At 37.9% G+C, this 18,262-nt stretch overlaps 1 protein-coding gene across 2 annotated transcripts in view; it reads left to right on the forward strand.

Moving 5' to 3' along the window:
- CLINT1 (clathrin interactor 1) overlaps positions 240-18,262 on the forward strand; it is a 59,450-nt gene continuing 41,427 nt past the window's right edge. For both annotated transcript variants that reach the window (XM_018050104.1, XM_018050105.1), the window contains exon 1: positions 240-498. In XM_018050104.1, coding sequence (XP_017905593.1) covers positions 458-498 — 41 coding nt within the window. In that variant the 5' untranslated portion in view covers positions 240-457. The remainder of the gene's footprint in view (positions 499-18,262) is intronic.

The following is an 18,262-nucleotide window of genomic DNA, read 5'->3' on the forward strand; positions in this document are numbered from 1 at the left end:
TCCAAGGGACTCTAAAGGGTCTTCTCCAACACCACAGTTCAAAAGGATCAATTCTTCGGCTCTCAGCTTTCTTTACGGCCCAACCTTCACATCCATACATCCATACATGACTACTGCGGAGGGGTGAGGAGAATCCAGAGAGCTCTTTTAGCTTTCCTCTGAAACTCTCAGCCTAATTTGGCGCACAGAGAACTACAAGTCCCAGCGTGCCCCGTGCGCAGCGGGCGGAAAGTCAGGCACTTCCGCCCCACGCAGCGCCTCTGCCCCCGCGTCTCGACGTGTCACTGGCGGCGCCGCGGCTGTGGCAAGAGAAGGAGCTGACTGGGGGAGTTTGAGGCGGCGGGCGGCGGCGGCGACAGCGGCAGCGACCCCGGCCTGGATCTGCCCCGGCGCGGAAGTGTTCCGGGGTCCGTGGGGTACAGGAGAGGGAGGTGGAGGCCCGGCCCGCTCGGGCAAGATGTTGAACATGTGGAAGGTGCGGGAGCTGGTGGACAAAGCGTGAGTATCGGGGGGCAGTTGTGGCCGAGGCCCACGCGGGGGAGGGGCGGGGGGAAAGGGGAGCCGGTTCTGCGCTCCGGGCCGGCCGCGTCACGCCCCCCAGATGGGCCGGCCCTATCATGGCGGCGGGCGACTCTTCTCGGCCCGGGCCCGCGTCCCGATCCGCCAACCGAAGGGACCTTTTCTCTGTCGAAACATTTTAGTCCCCTTATCTCCTATCCAGGCCTTCCTCACCCTGCAGCTACCCCACCCCTCTAGGCGCGGACACTTTGATCAGGGGCGGGGGAGGGTTGTCTCTAGCTGGGTCACTGCCCTGGCCGGAGAACTGTCTTGGCCCCTGGCTTTTGGTCTTTGCCTCCTGGGCAGCAGTGAAAGCTTGAGGGGGGGTGGGGGGGAAACTTACTTCAGTGGCTCCCTGTGCTCCTCAGCGGTTGTAGAGACCTTAGGCCTGGTTGGGATGTGTCCTTTACCTTGCTGAGCTGCTTTTAATTCCTAATGAGCCTGAGGTATTGTAGTGGGTGGTAGGTGTAACAAGTGGTCATTGTGGTCAGACTGAAGTTACTCAAGACTTCTCTCCTTTGCTTTTCTAACTCTAGTGAGAGTGGATCACCATGTAACTTACTGTGATTCCTTTCCTCTATTTCCTTTTCCACTACATTTCATTTTTGGAGGGCCATTTGTTCCATTTGGTTTAGTTAACTAATCATTGAATTAACAAGAAATGGCTCCTAAAAAGGAAACAACCAAGGTTTATATCCTGTTGATCTGCTTGTAAGTACAGACAGGTAAAATGACTAATGCATAGCTGATACTCTTTAAGATTTAAGTGATCACTTTAGTATGTTACTACCCTAGGGAAACCTTAACATTTATATTGAGTGTATCATATAGATTAAAACAGTGGTTAAGGTCTTCTAGAACAGCAGGAAGTAAAGTTTAAGAATTTAACTAGTCCCCTTCTTTTCAGGTTTTAGTGATGATATAATAAGTAATGGCAAAAACAGTTCATTTGTGCCACTCATCCGATCTAAAATCAGGAAGTGAGGATGGCAAATTCTTGGCTTTCTTGAACCTCCCAAAAAATAACTTATTGTAAACTGCTATGTATAAAATAAATTAGATCCAAGCATATAAGGTACAGCACAGGAAATACAGCCACCATTTTATAATAGCTATAAACAGTATAATCTGTTAAATTATCAAATTACTGTTTGTACACCTGAAACTAATAAATCAACTATACTTCAGTAAGAAAAAATTCAGTGGCTTGGATAATGCATCACATAGAATTTACAGTTCGACTGTATTTTCAAGTTTTCTGTGCTATCGAGAATGCAGTAGAGTGCCTGAGGAGCACAGATTTCTGAACCTGCAGAGCTGGATTCAAGCTCTGTAACCTTGGCAAATTACTTAACCTTGAAGTGTCCCAGTTTTCTCAGGTGAAATATGAAAATAGTGATGAATATTTACCTTAGAATGTTGTGAGAATTAAGGGCGAAGAACTTAAATAGCGTATAAAGGCCATAACGCAGTAAGTTTAGAGCAATATGCTTTTGATAATTATAGCTCATGTTCTACATCAAGAGTAATATTAAAATTCGTTAAGAGAAAAGATCCATGTTTGAAAAGTGATTTGGTGGTTTTGCTTTGTCAACCATTTATTTGACCATTAAGTCCTTGGTCCTTTATTTTGGTTTTGTTTTGCTATTTATATATCCTTTGCTTTCCAAAGGTAAAAATAAAATCATGTTGGTTTTTTTTTAATCCAAGTTTATTGGTGGTTCTTTAATATGTGGTGTAAAGGATACTAGCTTAAACAGTCTTTGAAGATCCAAAAATCTCTACAAAACTATTTCTTAACCAGAGGTCGGTGGAAGAAAAATCACTAAAAAAGCACCTTCTTACCTTAGGGGACTAAATTTGTGGTACTCAAAAATTTGAAGACAAGGTACACTTTTTCAGGAGATGAATCAAGGCAATATTCTTGCTCTTGTTCTTTTCATGTTGTTGTTCTCACCTTTGTTACTAAGTTTCAAGTACCTCAGATTAAATTTGTCACATAAATAGCTATCAAGTCAATCTAATGGAAGAGCTGCTGTTGAAAAATAACTTCAGTCTTCCTTTTTACTACCCAAATAAGAATGGAAACCTGGGGATTTCCCTGGTGGTCCAGTGACAAAGACTTGGGGCTTCAGTGCAGGGGGCCCGGCCGGGTTCCATCCCTGGTCAGAGAACTAGATCCCACATGCAGCAACTAAGACTGCTGCTGCTAAGTTGCTTCAGTCATGTCCGAGTCTGTGCGACCCCATAGACAGCAGCCCACCAGGCTCCTCTGTCCCTGGGATTCTCCAAGCAAGAATATTGGAGTGGGTTGCCATTTCTTCCTCCAGAGCATGCATGCATGCTAAGTCTCTCCAGCCATGTCTAACTCTCTGCAGACCTATGGCCAGTAGTCCACCAGGCTCCTCTGTCCACAGGATTCTCTAGGCAAGCAACTAAGACTAGGTGCAGCCAAATAAGTATCTTAAAAATTTTTAAAGAGAATGGAAATTTAAACCAAGTTACTCAAGAACATGTAAGAATGTTGCCACCAAGGACTTTTTAAAAAACTTTCAGTGGTGTCTGACACATATTAGGATTAGAACATGAGGTTATTTTACTGATGAGTACTTAATTTTCATCTTTCACTGGCAGAAAAGAAATAGTTCTTCCTCCCCAAATACAAACATTTTACAAAACCAGTACCTGTGGCATTATGCCCATTTAATCTGTTCACCTTAAATTGCCATAATGGAAGTGAAACAGATCCATAGAACAGCTATTCAGATTATCAAGGGGATAAGGTGATGAGGAAACTTGCAAAAGAGGAAATAATAAAGTGATTAAGGACTGCTCTGAGAGCTGTGTTGAATAGAAATGAGGCTTTATATGATATAGCACTGGATCACTTTTCTCTTTCATGCATTGGAGAAGGAAATGGCAACCCACTCCAGTGTTCTTGCCTGAAGAATCCCAGGGACGGGAGAGCCTTGTGGGCTGCCGTCTATGGAGCCGCACAGAGTCGGACACGACTGAAGCGACTTAGCTGCAGCAGCAGAGGTTTGGGGAGACCTAGGTTCACATTCTGATACTGCTTTTTAAATTAGCCATATGTATAATTTGAGGCAGAATCATATGACTCTCCAGAGCTTGGATTCCTTATCTTTAAAATGATGGGATTGTGTTAGTATGACTTTTTCCAACCTTGTTGGCATTTTGGAGATATGAATTTCTGTCAGGGGAAAAATGGAGCAAGTATTTCATAACAGCAGATAAATTTTAGAAAATCATTATCCACCAGAGACAGTTTCAGCTAAAAAGACTTTTTTTATGTGACAATCAATAAATGTTATATTTAATTGCTTTATGCAATAAATAAGTGCAATCCATGACTCTGGAAAATTAGGACTTTTATTTAGTATATATCCCTACCCAATGAGGTTTACTTCAGAAGGAAAAATGTGCTTTTGTGTCCTCTGAAGCTACTGTTAGATCCAGTATGATGGCAGTTCTTAAGTATAATGATATATTTTAAATATTGACTTTTGAGAATTTGAAAACTTTCACAGAGGGTTAGGGAGATACTTTCCACAAGTTTTGAACCTGCTCGTGGTATTAAATGCCTCTGTTTTGCAGGACATTGTGGAACTGAGGAAAAGCAGATAAAAACAAAAGCTCACCAGAGCTTGGAGTGCCAGTTTCCTCCCACTTGTACTCAAGTTGCATTAAAGGGAGCTGTGGCAGGAAAGGATAAGTGGCACCACTCCCACCAACTGGGAATAGTTGACCACTGTCATCCTTTGACCTGCCTCCCTTCATGTGATGGTGAAATAAAATTGAGCACTTTTATTTTTTGTTATCCCATTTTTGGCATAAACTGAAAGTTGCTGCAGTTCTGTTGTCGTCTTCAAATTTTGGAAATGCAGTGAAGATAACCTGGTAGTGGAGAATCAAACCACTTACTACTGCTTCCTGTTCAAGGCCAACCAACCCTTCTCTTTCATGCAGGGAGTAATAGTAATGGTAAATCTATTTCATCAGTGGCCCTTATTCTTTTTAAGATAGTGATTCAAACAGTGCTAGCAATTGCTATAGATTGTCCATTTTAAGTTATTCTGTTAAGCATAACTTGCATTTTTTCCCCTTTAAGATGATTTTTGTTGGTGTATTTGCATGTTTTTAGTTTCTAAATGTTTGCATAACATAATAGAATTGTGCAAATTGCTATTCTAATCTAGCTGACCCCAGAAGGAGAACCCTTTGCTTCTAATAGAAAATATTTCATTCAGTTATTTCAACAGATAATACATTTATTATTTATTGGAATAGTACTGTATTTTCTGGACTTGAAAAATACAATACCTGTCTTAAAAAAATTTGCCAGTACAGATATGCTACAACTTGAACTTATCATTGGTTTTCCCTTTCAGTCCTCAGATGTATTCCCCCTAACTTCCCTATCTTACCAGTAAATCTCTGTTCAGTTTGCTTCTTAGAATTTGAAAATAAAGGTGATTTTCAGCTTTCTAGTCTCTCCATATCAACTTTTCTTTAAACCAATTGTTATTGCTGAAACAGTAAATTCATTATCCTTTCTTCCTCTCTTCTAGTAACTGGACACAAGTAAATACTAAGAATTTAATTCCAAAGAAAGAGGAGTTTTATCTTGCGACCATATCTTAGGAGTGATTTTTCTTTAGTTTAAATTAGTCTAGTTAGTACTGTTGCCAAGGTGCTTCTTAAAAGCTCTTAGCTGCGTCTTATGTTTTCCTGTGCCCTAGTGTTTTCAAGTAGTTTTTTGTCTGTTTACTGATACATTCTCTAAACGTATTTGGCTTTTTAAAGTTTAAGTACCTCTAACTAATACTCCTAGGTTTTACAGTATGGCTCCATAGTTGAACCTTTTTCTGTGCTCTTGTGTTATTTTCTTCCTATTTCCAGTGTTTAATATTTCCTTTAAGAAAAAAGAAAGAGTATAGGCAACTTAAGTAACTTCTTTTAATCGTGAAGAAATTTTATGTTTCATATTTAGATCTAATTGGAATTTAATTTTGGGCTTTTATTTTGGAAAATTTTAAATATATCCAAAAATGGAGGTAGTGAATCCCTGCTTACGCAGACCTAGCTTCAAAGTTTGGCTAGTCTTGCTTTATCTGTGTCTCTGCCTACAATCCCCACTCCATGTTATTTTGAAGCAGATTCAAGACAATGTATCATTTCATTTGTATCAATCTCCAAAAGGTAAAGAGTCATCTCTTTTTTATTATAACCATAATATCATTATCATGCCTTTTAAAAAAGATGATTGCTTTATATCGAATGTCCAGTCATCATTCCTTTCTCATTTACCTCATGATTCTTCTTTGATGTTTCTGAGTTGGTGGGTGTATCTCTTGATTCTCTTTTTGTCTAAGTTCAATCCTGGTCTTTTTTTTCACTCATACTGTTTATTTGTTGAAGAAATTAAGTTTTTTGTACTTTCTTCAGTTTGGATTTTGTTAGTTGGTTCCCATAAGGTTGTTTGTTTCTCTAACGTCTGTATGTCTTGCAATTTGGTAATTGTATCTACTCACTTGATAAATTCAAATTCCAATTTTGGGGACAACAGGACTACTTCATAGAGTCAAAGTACATTTGTAGTACTTTTAATAAGTCTTATGTATAAAGATTATCTCTTTTTAGTCTTAGCTGACATTACCTAACATTCTGGGACAGTATGCTTAACTGTTTATCTTTTTTTTTTTAAGGTGTCACTTCTTATGACCTTTCATTGTTAAGTCTAATTATGTATGCTAGTCCCTGTATATATTTTTATATTACTTTTCTAGCTATATGCACTGTCTTATACTTAGGTACTTCCATCTGGTGTTGAGTGAATCTGGGAAGAAGTTTGTGATTCAGAGATCAGAACTGGATTGAAATCCTAGGTCCATCACTAAGAAATAGTGATCCTGGGGATTGGGACAATATCTCCAAACTTTCCCATCTATAAAATAGGATGGTATTTTGTTTTACAGAGTTCTTGTGAGGATTAAATTTGAAACACTTAGCATAGTGCTTGACATAAAATAAACTCTTGAAATGCTACTTTTATTGTGCAAAGCACAAAATAATTTATAACAATTTATAACCTGTAGAAAAAAATCAAAAGATATAGTGTTTGAAGGAATAAAGAAAATGTCAAACTAAATTATTTACAAGTGTGTAAGAACTGTGTCTTAATCCATAAATCATTACTTTCAATGTGTATTCACCTAAATAGACACATTAAGCAACCCATAGAACTCATAAAAATATCTCTGTTATGTATGCCTTGTGTTGTGTTTAGCAAATCACAAATGCCTTTAATACTGTAAAGCATATTACAGAAAGTCTTTTGAAAAACACGTTGAGGAATAAAGTCTTTGGAAAGACATATTGCAATTTCAATCTGCTCATTTTTTTTCAGCTTGTTTTTGTATTTCTCAAGGTTTTAAAGATGCTACTAATATAAAATATTTCTTCTAAAATATATAAAGACTTATGAAGGCAAATTGAAGTGGACAATCTATCCTTAAAGAAACTGAACAGAATCAAGAAAAGTAACTCTCAAATGTGATACCCAATTCATAGTCTCTGATAGTAGATGAGCAGTATATGCAAGAAAGGGAGCTTCCCAGGTGGCTCAGTGGATAAGGAACCTGCCTGCCAGTGCAGGAGATGCAGAAAGCATGGGATCAATCCCTGGGTCAGGAAGATCCCCTGGAGAAGGAAATGGCAACCCACTCCGGTATTCTTTCCTGGGAAATCCCATGGGCAGAGGAGCCTGGTAGGCTGCAGTCCCCATGGGGTTGTGAAGAGTCAGACACAACTGAGTGAGCACACATGTACAAGGAAAGCACTTTACAGTGTGCTTTCCAGTTTTTCGATACGCTGTCCCAAGTTGGTAAGAAATCATTCTGGCTTCATTTTGGCTTACCAGAGTCCATTAGCCAGAAAATTAAATATAGGTAGAGTAACATAATGCATTCCTACATTGGAATAAGTTGATAGCTCCTCATGACTGTGCATAGATCTAGCTAATGAATTATTAAATATGAATAATTTTGTTAATGTGCAACAATAGCCAGGCGTGTTTTGTACTTAAGTCCAGTTAGCCCTGTTTTGGAGTGTCTTCTTTTGACATAGGAATTTTGCTTAGTTTATAAATTCTCAGGAGAGTAAGTTTCAATCCCTGGGTTGGGAAGATCCCCTGGAGAAGGAAATGGCAACCCACTCCAGTATTCTTTACCTGGAAAATTCCATGGACAGAGGAGCCTGGCTGGCTATAGTCCACGGAGTCTCAAAGAGTTAAATACAGCTGATCACACATGCACACACCTGGAGAGTAAGTAATCAGTTCAGTTCAGTTCAGTCGCTCAGTCGTGTCCGACTCTTTGCTACCCCATGAATCACAGCACACCAGGCCTCCCTGTCCATCACCAACTCTCGGAGTTCACTGAAACTCACATCCATCGAGTCGGTGATGCCATCCAACCATCTCATCTCCGTCATCCCCTTCTCCTCCTGCCCCCAATCCCTCCCAGCATCAGAGTCTTCTCCAGTGAGTCAACTCTTCTCATGAGGTGGCTAAAGTACTGGAGTTTCAGCTTTAGTAAGTTATACATAATTCTAATTATGAATACTTTTTTATAGTGAAAGTCACTCAGTCGTGTCCAACTCTTTGCAATCCCGTGGACTATAGAGTCCATGAAATTCTGCAAGCCAGAATACTGGAGTGGGTCGCCTTTCCCTTCGCCAGGGGATCTTCCCAACCCAGGGATCAAACCCAGGCCTCCTGCATTGCAGACAGATTCTTTACCAGCTGAGCCACAAGGGAAGCCCAACATTTTATAACTTCCACACAAATTTCCACACATCAGGTAAAAATTTTCACTCAAAAAAAAAAATTCTTATCTAGATACTGGCGACACACCCCACCCTGGCCCCACTTTTGTTTTTCTCTTTGGCTGTACCATCGTGGCGTGTGGGATCTTAGTTTTCCCACCAGGCCTTGAATAAGACCCTCTCAGTGAAAATGTGGAGTCCTAACCACTAGCCCACCAAGGAATTCCCTTAGATAGCCTTTATTTTTGTAAGAGAAAGAAGATATACATTGAAAATTCAATTTGTTTTTCTTGCTGTTTGTTTTCATACAATATTAGCAATCATTAAAGAACATTCATCACTTGTAATTTTTAAAAGTGACTTAAGTATGATTAAAACTTTTTATTAACAGTTAAACCATAATGGTATGATGTGTTTGGTTTATAGTTATAAGTTTGGTATTGAATGGGTTTCTGAAGTGTGGCCCATTTCTCATGAAGCCAGATAAAAATTGTAATCCTGTAATCTACACATAGCAACAAGGGTGATTCTTTAAAACTGTTTAAGTCACATCGGTTCAGAACTCTCCAGCCACTTTTTATTTTGCTGCTTACCAGCCTCTACTTGGTCTAGCTCTGCGGCTCCCTCATTCACTGTTCTGTGTCAGTCTAATAAGATGCCTGCATTCACAGAAGCTGCTCTGCTATTATTTTAGCACAAGCCACTTCTGCTACTTTTATTCACATCTGTCCATCTGCTGCCTCTGGGATGTAAGCCTCTTGAGGGCAAGTCCAGATACCTCTAATAAATCATTATTGAGTATTTGCCATGTGCCAGTAACAATAGTGACAGCATTATTATTAGTATTAGTTTGTGGTTGAGAAAATTGGCCACAGATAAGTCCAGAAACTTGCCTGAAATAACACATCTAGAAAATAGAGTCTAGATTTAAATCTAGTGTGAGCTTTTAGAACGTATATTTCACAGTTTTTGCTAACTTGTACAAGACATTACTGTAATAAAGGTGAATTACTGGTGAATTACTGGTTTTACTTAAAGCAGTTAAAAATTGCTTGGAAGAAGTTTATAAGCTTCTGAATCAAATTCAATAAGCATTTTATTCTTTTTTTCCCTATGGGTACTGATCATAAAAGAAAATTTTTCTAGACTCTGAATATTGTCTATAAGTAGGATGCCTTTCAGTGGTCGAGAAGCAAACAGTTGTTTTGTCAGTGGAAAAAGAAATCTTAGCTATTATAATGAACTTACTTATTGTAATTAATCCTAAAAAAAAGTTCATGACAGTCATAAGCTGTATCATAGGTTCAAAATTACCCTGTAATCAGCTTCCACAGCTTTAATAAACTTCCCTCAATTCTTTGATCTTTATATTATGTCAGTTAGCTGTGCCTGTAGTGCTGTGTTGTATTAATCCCTGATATATGTACAGAGTTTCCCAACTTTACTCAGCTTAAATTGGGTAAATTGAAAATAATTTTCCTTAGTTCAGTATGTGCCTATCCAAGGAGGATGGCATAGGTTGTAAATATCTAAATGGTATACAATAGCTGAAAGTACATTGCTGGTATTCTTACTAATCTTATAGGGATCCTTCAGTGAGTGCTTATTAAATATCTACCATGAGCACTGGATAGCACTGTAAACTGAGTGACAGACCTTACGGTTCCAGGGCAGCTTATGGTTCTGTTAAGTGGATGCACATGAAAAAGACAGAATAATATAAGATGCTATGATAGCCAAATTTGTGGTATAGATAAATACTGTAGAAATTCAGGGAATGGAAAGAACAATTAAGACTGAGCAAAAGCTTAATGAAATAGATAAATCCTGGGATTTCAAAAATGCGTATCTGCCGAAAGGACAATAAGGCCGAAAAAGGTATTAAACATGGAATGAAACATCTGAAACACAGGTCAAATGATGTGGTCGCTAATAAGAACCTACTGCTGAATGGTTCCAAGCGGAGGATGACATCAGTGATACTGTCTCAGAAGCTGTTCTGTTTCAAAAGGAAGTTCCCCTTTTATCCCCAGATAATCCAGATTAAATAAAGTACTGGTGTTTGATGGTGTGTGTTTTTTTGAGACTTTGAGGGGAAATAAATTATATAGATTTCAGAATTTTAGTAGTAACGTTCTGGGAACAGTTTCTTTAATGTCAGAAAAGTTGAGTCTAGTTTTTGGGATTCGAATGTCATTTGAGTAAATCTAAGTTTAATCATGGATGAAAGTGGGAGAAAATAGTGCTGACTTAATTTAAAAATTTTAAATAACACTTAAAATTTAAAAATAACAAGTATTAGAGTTCACTTACGGGTAGTTCTATAAACTCAAACTATCACTGCTGAGGTGCAGGATTTCTCATTATTCTATTGATAGGATGTCTTATATTCTTTTAGTTAGTGTTTGATATTTGGGAGTACATCTGAACTTAATCACATAGAAGTGGAAATACCTATAAGTGATGTGGTCAAACTGTACAGTGTCAAGCATTTGTGTCTACAAAGGTGTAATTTTCATATGTTGTCCCAGTGTAGGATCTTTCATCATTTTCTCTTCTTAGAAGGGTTTTATGCTTTTCCTTAAAGCTTAACTAATTTTGGTACTTTCTTTTACATTATTTTCCTGAAGGAGTCTGATAATACAGTTAATAATTGTTGTTGTTTAGTCACTAAGTCGTGTCTTGACTCTTTTGTGACCCCATGGACTGTATGTAACCCACCAGGCTCCTTCGTCCATGGGATTTCCCAGGCAAGAATACTGGAGTGGGTTGCCATTTTCTTCTCCAGGGGATCTGAAGAAGGGATTGAACCTGCATCCTCTGCACTGGCAGGTGGATTCTTTACCACTGAATCACCAGGGAAACCCAATACAGTTAATAAAATTATGTTAATAGGATATTTTAAATAGGTTGCCACATATTTTAAAAGATGATTTGTTATGAGTATGCCCAAGCTGAGCTAGCTTCTTTGAGTTTTAATTTTGTTTTTAAATGAGGGGTGGAAGGAGTAATTTGAGGGAGGACATAAGTCAAGAGACTTTGTACATTTCTGTATAGAATGGGGATAAGATCTACTACCTTCTAGGACCATTAGAATTAAATGAAATAATATATTATAAAAAGGTTTACCATTGTGTTATCAATAAATTCTGGTTCTTTGGTCTTGTTTAGTCACGAGGTAACCTTAAAAAGCTGTAAACTAAAATTAAAAGATAAAGGTGAACAAAAACTCACTCCTTAGATTAGTCCCAAAGAGTAGGAATTTAAAAGTTGGCAAAACTTTTTAATAAACTATAAACCCCTTTAACAAAATCTTTACTGTTAATTTTAGTAGCTACTATTTTATTGTGCCTGTAAAAACTAGAATTGGGATGTATAATACTAATAATTCTTATGCTTTATCCATTTTTTAATACCCTGGGGTGTTTGATTTGTTTCTGAGACCAGTTTAACATACACATCTCTTGATAAAGATAAACATCACACTGTCCTTTCTTTTTTGAGAAGAAATTGATTTACTAAATAACCTATTTAAGTGACCTTAAGCAGTTGTCAGCAATAGGAAAGATAGTTTCACAAGTAAACTTATACACAAAACAATGCAAGTCTGAAGCTGCTTTAAGTACAGAATAGGACTGTTTCTGGTTTTTGAATAGAAATAATATTCCTGTACTTAAAAAAAAAATGGACCTCCAGGAGCATATGCTTTCAAAATTTATTAGAAATGGCATTTGAGAAACTTGTGCTTGCATTGATAATGTGTGTCATAGCATATATAGTTGAATTTATAATGACTGGTATTTCCAGAACAATTTTCAAACAAATGTTTTATGCTGAATATTTCACTTAAAGTTATTCTGGCAAGTGGGAATCTGTGCTCTAGTTATTCAAAGTCATAAATAGAATATTACTGTTGTATCTAAATGTAACATTTTACTAGCTTTTATTAACTTTTGTCATTAAAAATAATAATAGATTACTAATTTTCATGAACACTTTGTAACTAGAATAATCCTATAGAGTCATTGAGGTTGATTGGCCTATTAGTTGCTTGAAATGTTTAACCTTTAGGATTTTTTACTCATATGAATAAGATTGCTTGACATGTTAACCTGGTTTGAGACAAGGGGTGTGATGGTTGATGTACCAAAAAAATAAGATTTGCATATATTATATTACTAGTTATTCCTTTTTACTGTAATTTAATTATAAAATGACATTAATTATAAAAAATCAGGTGAGCCTAAATATCATGTTATAACTATAAACTTCCTTTACATTAAAATTGATGCATTCTGTATCTAAAAGCATAACATAAAATGTTCACTCTATTAAAACTCTTTAATGCTTTAATGGAGGAATGATTATATTTGTCATGCTGTTTTATTTTTCTGAGTACTTTCTAACATTCTGGTACAAGCTGTTTCAAGCTTATCCTGTATTTTCACTGCTTCAGCCCTGGAGTTGGCAGTTTCTGCAAGGATCCCTGGTTTTGGTTGTTTTTAGCAGTGGGACACATTTTTAAAGGAAATGTATGGTGGACTAGAGAGATTTTTCTGTCACAGTTAAGATGTTGCTAGAATTTCCTATGTGTAGGAACACCTACAGTAAAAGAGTTGGCACATGGGATAAAGACCTCTTTGGAAGTACAGTGGTGGTATTTTTCTTTTGAATAATTAAGGTTTTACATTTTTGTTTCATATTTTTAAACCTTAAGATAATTAAGATTTGTGAAGGGTGCTACATTGCCATTCTCTCCCCAACAATGTAATTTACTTTCTGTAAATCACTTAAGTATGAAAAGACAAATAGCAAAGCATTTTCTGTACAAGTATATATATTGTAGATAATGTGATTATGTCAATAAAATGCCCTCTAGAATGTACTTTTCCTAATGGTATTTCATGTTACAACCTGTAATTCACATACTAAATTCCTGTTTGGCTTTTGAATTGTTTATACTAGCAGCTGATTACTGAGTAATTTAAGTCTCACTTAATTATGGCAGTACTATTCTAATTAGAGTGCTGAATGTTGGCACTTTATTTAGCAAGCAAATATAAAATACTTGTTTGTGACATTTGTGGAAATAAGTATTGAAGAATAATTTTCTGTAGATAATCTTAGGATATCTATCTTAAGTGTAGACATAATACCTACTTTACTCCCAAACCAAATAGATAACTCATTTGGAATATGAAATCCTTTTGACCTAAATTGGAAAGAACTGGTCCATATGTTGAGAATCTCATTTTCTGAACAATTAACAAATTAATTATATATGTATAAATGTAAAAAGCAGCAAGATTATATAATATTAAATAATTAAAACAAATACAAGTAATACGAACATTAAGAGTTAAAAGAACTTGACAAATTTGCTGGAGATATAGCCCTGGTGTTGGAATTTAACATAGGTAATCTGCCTTTGGCTGTGTTGAGATATATAAGGAATAAGCTGAAAACAATAACAATATATAATTAACATTCCTTTTAGACTGATAAGGTTTTTTTTTTTTTGGCTGAAGATACATCATTTTATTTTCAGAAAGAGATAGCCAGAGGGGACAAGGGGGCAGAGATACAGAGGCATTCTGGCAACACAAGAGAAACAATACTAGAATGATAATATTTTTAAGATATGAGTTTTCTAGAATAAATGGTGATAATCTTTTAATGAATAAGTTATATATTCTTAATACTTATAGCTGTGAAAAGAAGAGAGGAGAAAAGGAAAGATATAAGCGTCTGAATGCAGAGTTCCAAAGAACAGCAAGAAGAGATAAGAGAGCTTTCTTCAGCTATCAATGCGAAGAAATAGAGGAAAACAACAGAATGGGAAAGACTAGCGATCTCGTCAAGAAAATTAGAGATACCAAGAGAACATTTCATGCAAAGATGGGCTTGATAAAGGACAGAAATGGTATGGACCTAACAGAAGCAGAAGATATTAAGAAGAGGTGGCAGGAATACATGGAAGAACTGTACAAAAAATATCTTCATGACCCAGATAATCACGATGGTGTGATCACTCATCTAGAGCCAGACATCTTGGAATGTGAAGTCAAGTGGGCCTTAGAAAGCATCACTATGAACAAAGCTAGTGGAGGTGATGGAATTCCAGTGGAACTGTTTCAAATCCTGAAAGATGATGCTGTGAAAGTGCTGCACTCAGTATGCCAGCAAATTTGGAAAACTCAGCAGTGGCCACAGGACTGGAAAAGGTCAGTTTTCATTCCAGTTCCAAAAAAAGGCAATGCCAAAGAATGCTCAAACTGCCGCACAATTGCACTCATCTCGCATGCTAGTAAAGTAATGCTCAAAATTCTCCAAGCCAGGCTTCAGCAATACGTGAACCGTGAACTCCCTGATGTTCAAGCTGGTTTTAGAAAAGGCAGAGGAACCAGAGATCAAATTGCCAACATCTGCTGGATCATCAAAAAAGCTAGAGAGTTCCAGAAAAACATCTATTTCTGCTTTATTGACTATGCCAAAGCCTTTGACTGGGTGAATCACAATAAACTGTGGAAAATTCTGAAAGAATTGGGAATACCAGACCACCTAACCTGCCTCTTGAGAAATCTGTATGCAGGTCAGGAAGCAACAGTTAGAACTGGACATGGAACAACAGACTGGTTCCAAATAGGAAAAGGAGTACATCAAGGCTGTATATTGTCACCCTGCTTATTTAAATTATATGCAGAGTACATCATGAGAAATGCTGGACTGGAAGAAACACAAGCTGGAATCAAGATTGCCAGGAGAAATCTCAATAACCTCAGATATGCAGATGATGCCACCTTTATGGCAGAAAGTGAAGAGGAAATAAAAAGACTCTTGAGGAAAGTGAAAGAGGGGGGCGAAAAAGTTGGCTTAAAGCTCAGCATTCAGAAAACGAAGATCATGGCATCCGGTCCCATCACTTCATGGGAAATACATGGGGAAACAGTAGAAACAGTGTCAGACTTTATTTTCTGGGCTCCAAAATCACTGCAGATGGTGACTGCAGCCATGAAATTAAAAGACGCTTACTCCTTGGAAGAAAAGTTATGACCAGTCTAGATAGTATATTCAAAAGCAGAGACATTACTTTGCTCACTAAGGTCCGTCTAGTCAAGGCTATGGTTTTTCCAGTAGTCATGTATGGATGTGAGAGTTGGACTGTGAAGAAAGCTGAGCGCCGAAGAATTGATGCTTTTGAACTGTGGTGTTGGAGAAGACTCTTGAGAGTCCCTTGGACTGCAAGGAGATCCAACCAGTCCATTCTGAAGGAGATCAACCCTGGGATTTCTTAGAAGGAATGATGCTAAAGCTGAAGCTCCAGTACTTTGGCCACCTCATGGGAAGAGTTAACTCATTGGAAAAGACTCTGAGGCTGGGAGGGATTGGGGGCAGGAGGAGACGGCGACGACAGAGGATGAGATGGCTGGATGGCATCATGGACTCGATGGACGTGAGTCTGAGTGAACTCTGGGAGATGGTGATAGAGAGGGAGGCCTTGGTGTGCTGCGATTCATGGGGTCGCAAAGAGTCGGACACGACTGAGCGACTGAACTGAACCGAACCGAATACTTAGATAATCTGTTAATAAAGAAAACTCAAATTATAGGTCTGCTTCTCATGTCAGATTACTCATATGACAAGGAGAATGAAGTACACTAAAGGTTGCAGGGAAGCTGCAGGATATCCTGGCTTATTCACCTACAAGGGCTTCCCAGGCAGCGCTAGTGGTGAAGAACCTGCCTGCCAATGCAGGAGACTTAAGAGATGCAGGTTCAATCCCTAGGTGGGGAAGATCCCTTGGAGGAGGGTATGGCAACCCGCTCCAGTATTCTTGCCTGGAGAATCCCATGGACAGAGGAGCCTGGTGGTCTACAGTCAGTAGGGTTGCACAGAGTCAGACACGACTGAAGTGACTTAGCATGTGTCATGCATGCATTCACTTAAATGACTGTTCACTGAGCATTTGGAACTCTTTCAGATACTTAAAGTACAGTTGTAAGCAAGTTTTGGTGGGGAGAGATAACTAAAAAGTAAGCAAATTAATTACATTTTTCAAGTGTTATGAAGAAAAGGGACTGAAGTAGAGAGAAGTGAATGGGGCTCTTTCATTTAGGGTGGTGATAGTAGGCCTTTTAGGAGAAGGACATGGCAACCCACTCCAGTATTCTTGCCTAGAGAATCTTGTGGACAGAGGAGCCTGGTGAGCTGCTGTCCATAGGGTTACATAGAGTTGGACACAACTGAAGCGATTTAACATGCATGCGTGCGTTGCAGAAGGAAATGGCAACCCACTCCAGTGTTCTTGCCTGGAGAATCCCAGGAACGGAGGAGCCTGGTGGGCTGCCATCTCAGGGGGTCACACACAGTTGGACACGACTGAAGCGACTTAGCAGCAGCAGCAGTAGGCCTTTCTGCGGATGTGGTATTTGTAAAGAATATATAGCACATAGAATAAAGGAAGAATGTTTTATCCTTGGAGTATTTCACTCATAGAGTGAGCAAATAAGGAAGGAGCTGGTGAGAATATCAGAGAACAGTATGGCAAGAGGGTGTGGAAGAAGAGTGGTAGGCTCAGGGATTTGTAGGTCATTGCATGGAGTTTGGATTTATTTTAAGTATGTTAAACAGTGGAATTTTGATAAGCAAAGGAGTGAAGTGATCCCATATATGTACCTTACTGTTGGTGCTGAGTTGAATAATGGATTGGAGGTTGAGGTGGGGACATGAGTAGAAAGGGGCACTGGTTAAAATCATGATTATAGCATAACGGTTATGGAATAGGATGTAAAGTGGGCAATAAAATGTGTGTGTTTGCCTCCTATTTGTGTTACTTTGGAAAGAATACATGAGAATTACTGTTATACAGTATTTGCTTTGCTTTGTTCTTCTGTGGTAATAGATTGTGCAAAGTGAGAGCCTGGTCCAATATGTAGGAGTTTCAATTAACAAGATGCCATGTGAAAGGAGCCTTGTATATTAGAATTCCAGCATCTGGAGAAGTGAAATCCATGATGCTTTCAAATTCATAGTTGATACTGAGCATGAGTAAGAGATTTAACAAAATTTTTTAGCCTTAAATTTCATATTTAGCTTTTCATATATTTATATGGGACACAGAAGTCTTAGGCCAAGGTATCTTACCTTTTAAAGTCTTTACTGGGGGTCAATAAGCTAATTTTAGGGCTTATAATAATTTAACAAATCTTTCAGACTGTGCCTCCAAAAAGCCTGGGATTGAAACATCTGTGACAGCTCTTTAAAAAGAAATTTTGTGAGGGTATTACTTATCATGTCATTCTGTTTGTGTATATGTTGGTCAGCGGGTGTTTATTTTAGTCCTCTCTATTATCTTAATCTCAAAGTCCTTATCTTCCATCCCCCCTCTCTGTTACTCTCTGTTACCAAGAGATCATAGATTTCATTTATATATTCACTGGTCAGTTATTAAATATCCCATTTTATGTGAGACATCCATTGTTAGGTACTGAGAGGGAAACAAAAATGCATAATACATAGTACAGTCAGTACTGATTAATTGAGGTAGTTATGTTTTTAAAAGTTACTACAAACACTGAATCTTTGTTCTTAGAGGAAATACAGGATTAGGTTCCTGTGTGCCTCTGATCACAACATTTTCATCAACCAGTTAGTATGTAACCTTGTTTTATGTGTATTTCTGTTTAAAGATGCCTTCTTGATTACATATATTGTTGATTCATTAACACTGAACCCAAGGCCAACTATATTACATGTCTTATATGAAGATATTTTTTCTATAATACACATCATAACCTCTTGGAAACACTAGACAGCACTTCAGCACCCAGTTTGGGGGCCATGTTAAACAACAAAATCA

Source organism: Capra hircus, chromosome 7 (assembly GCF_001704415.2).
Source record: "Capra hircus breed San Clemente chromosome 7, ASM170441v1, whole genome shotgun sequence".
Taxonomy (NCBI): domain Eukaryota; kingdom Metazoa; phylum Chordata; class Mammalia; order Artiodactyla; family Bovidae; genus Capra; species Capra hircus.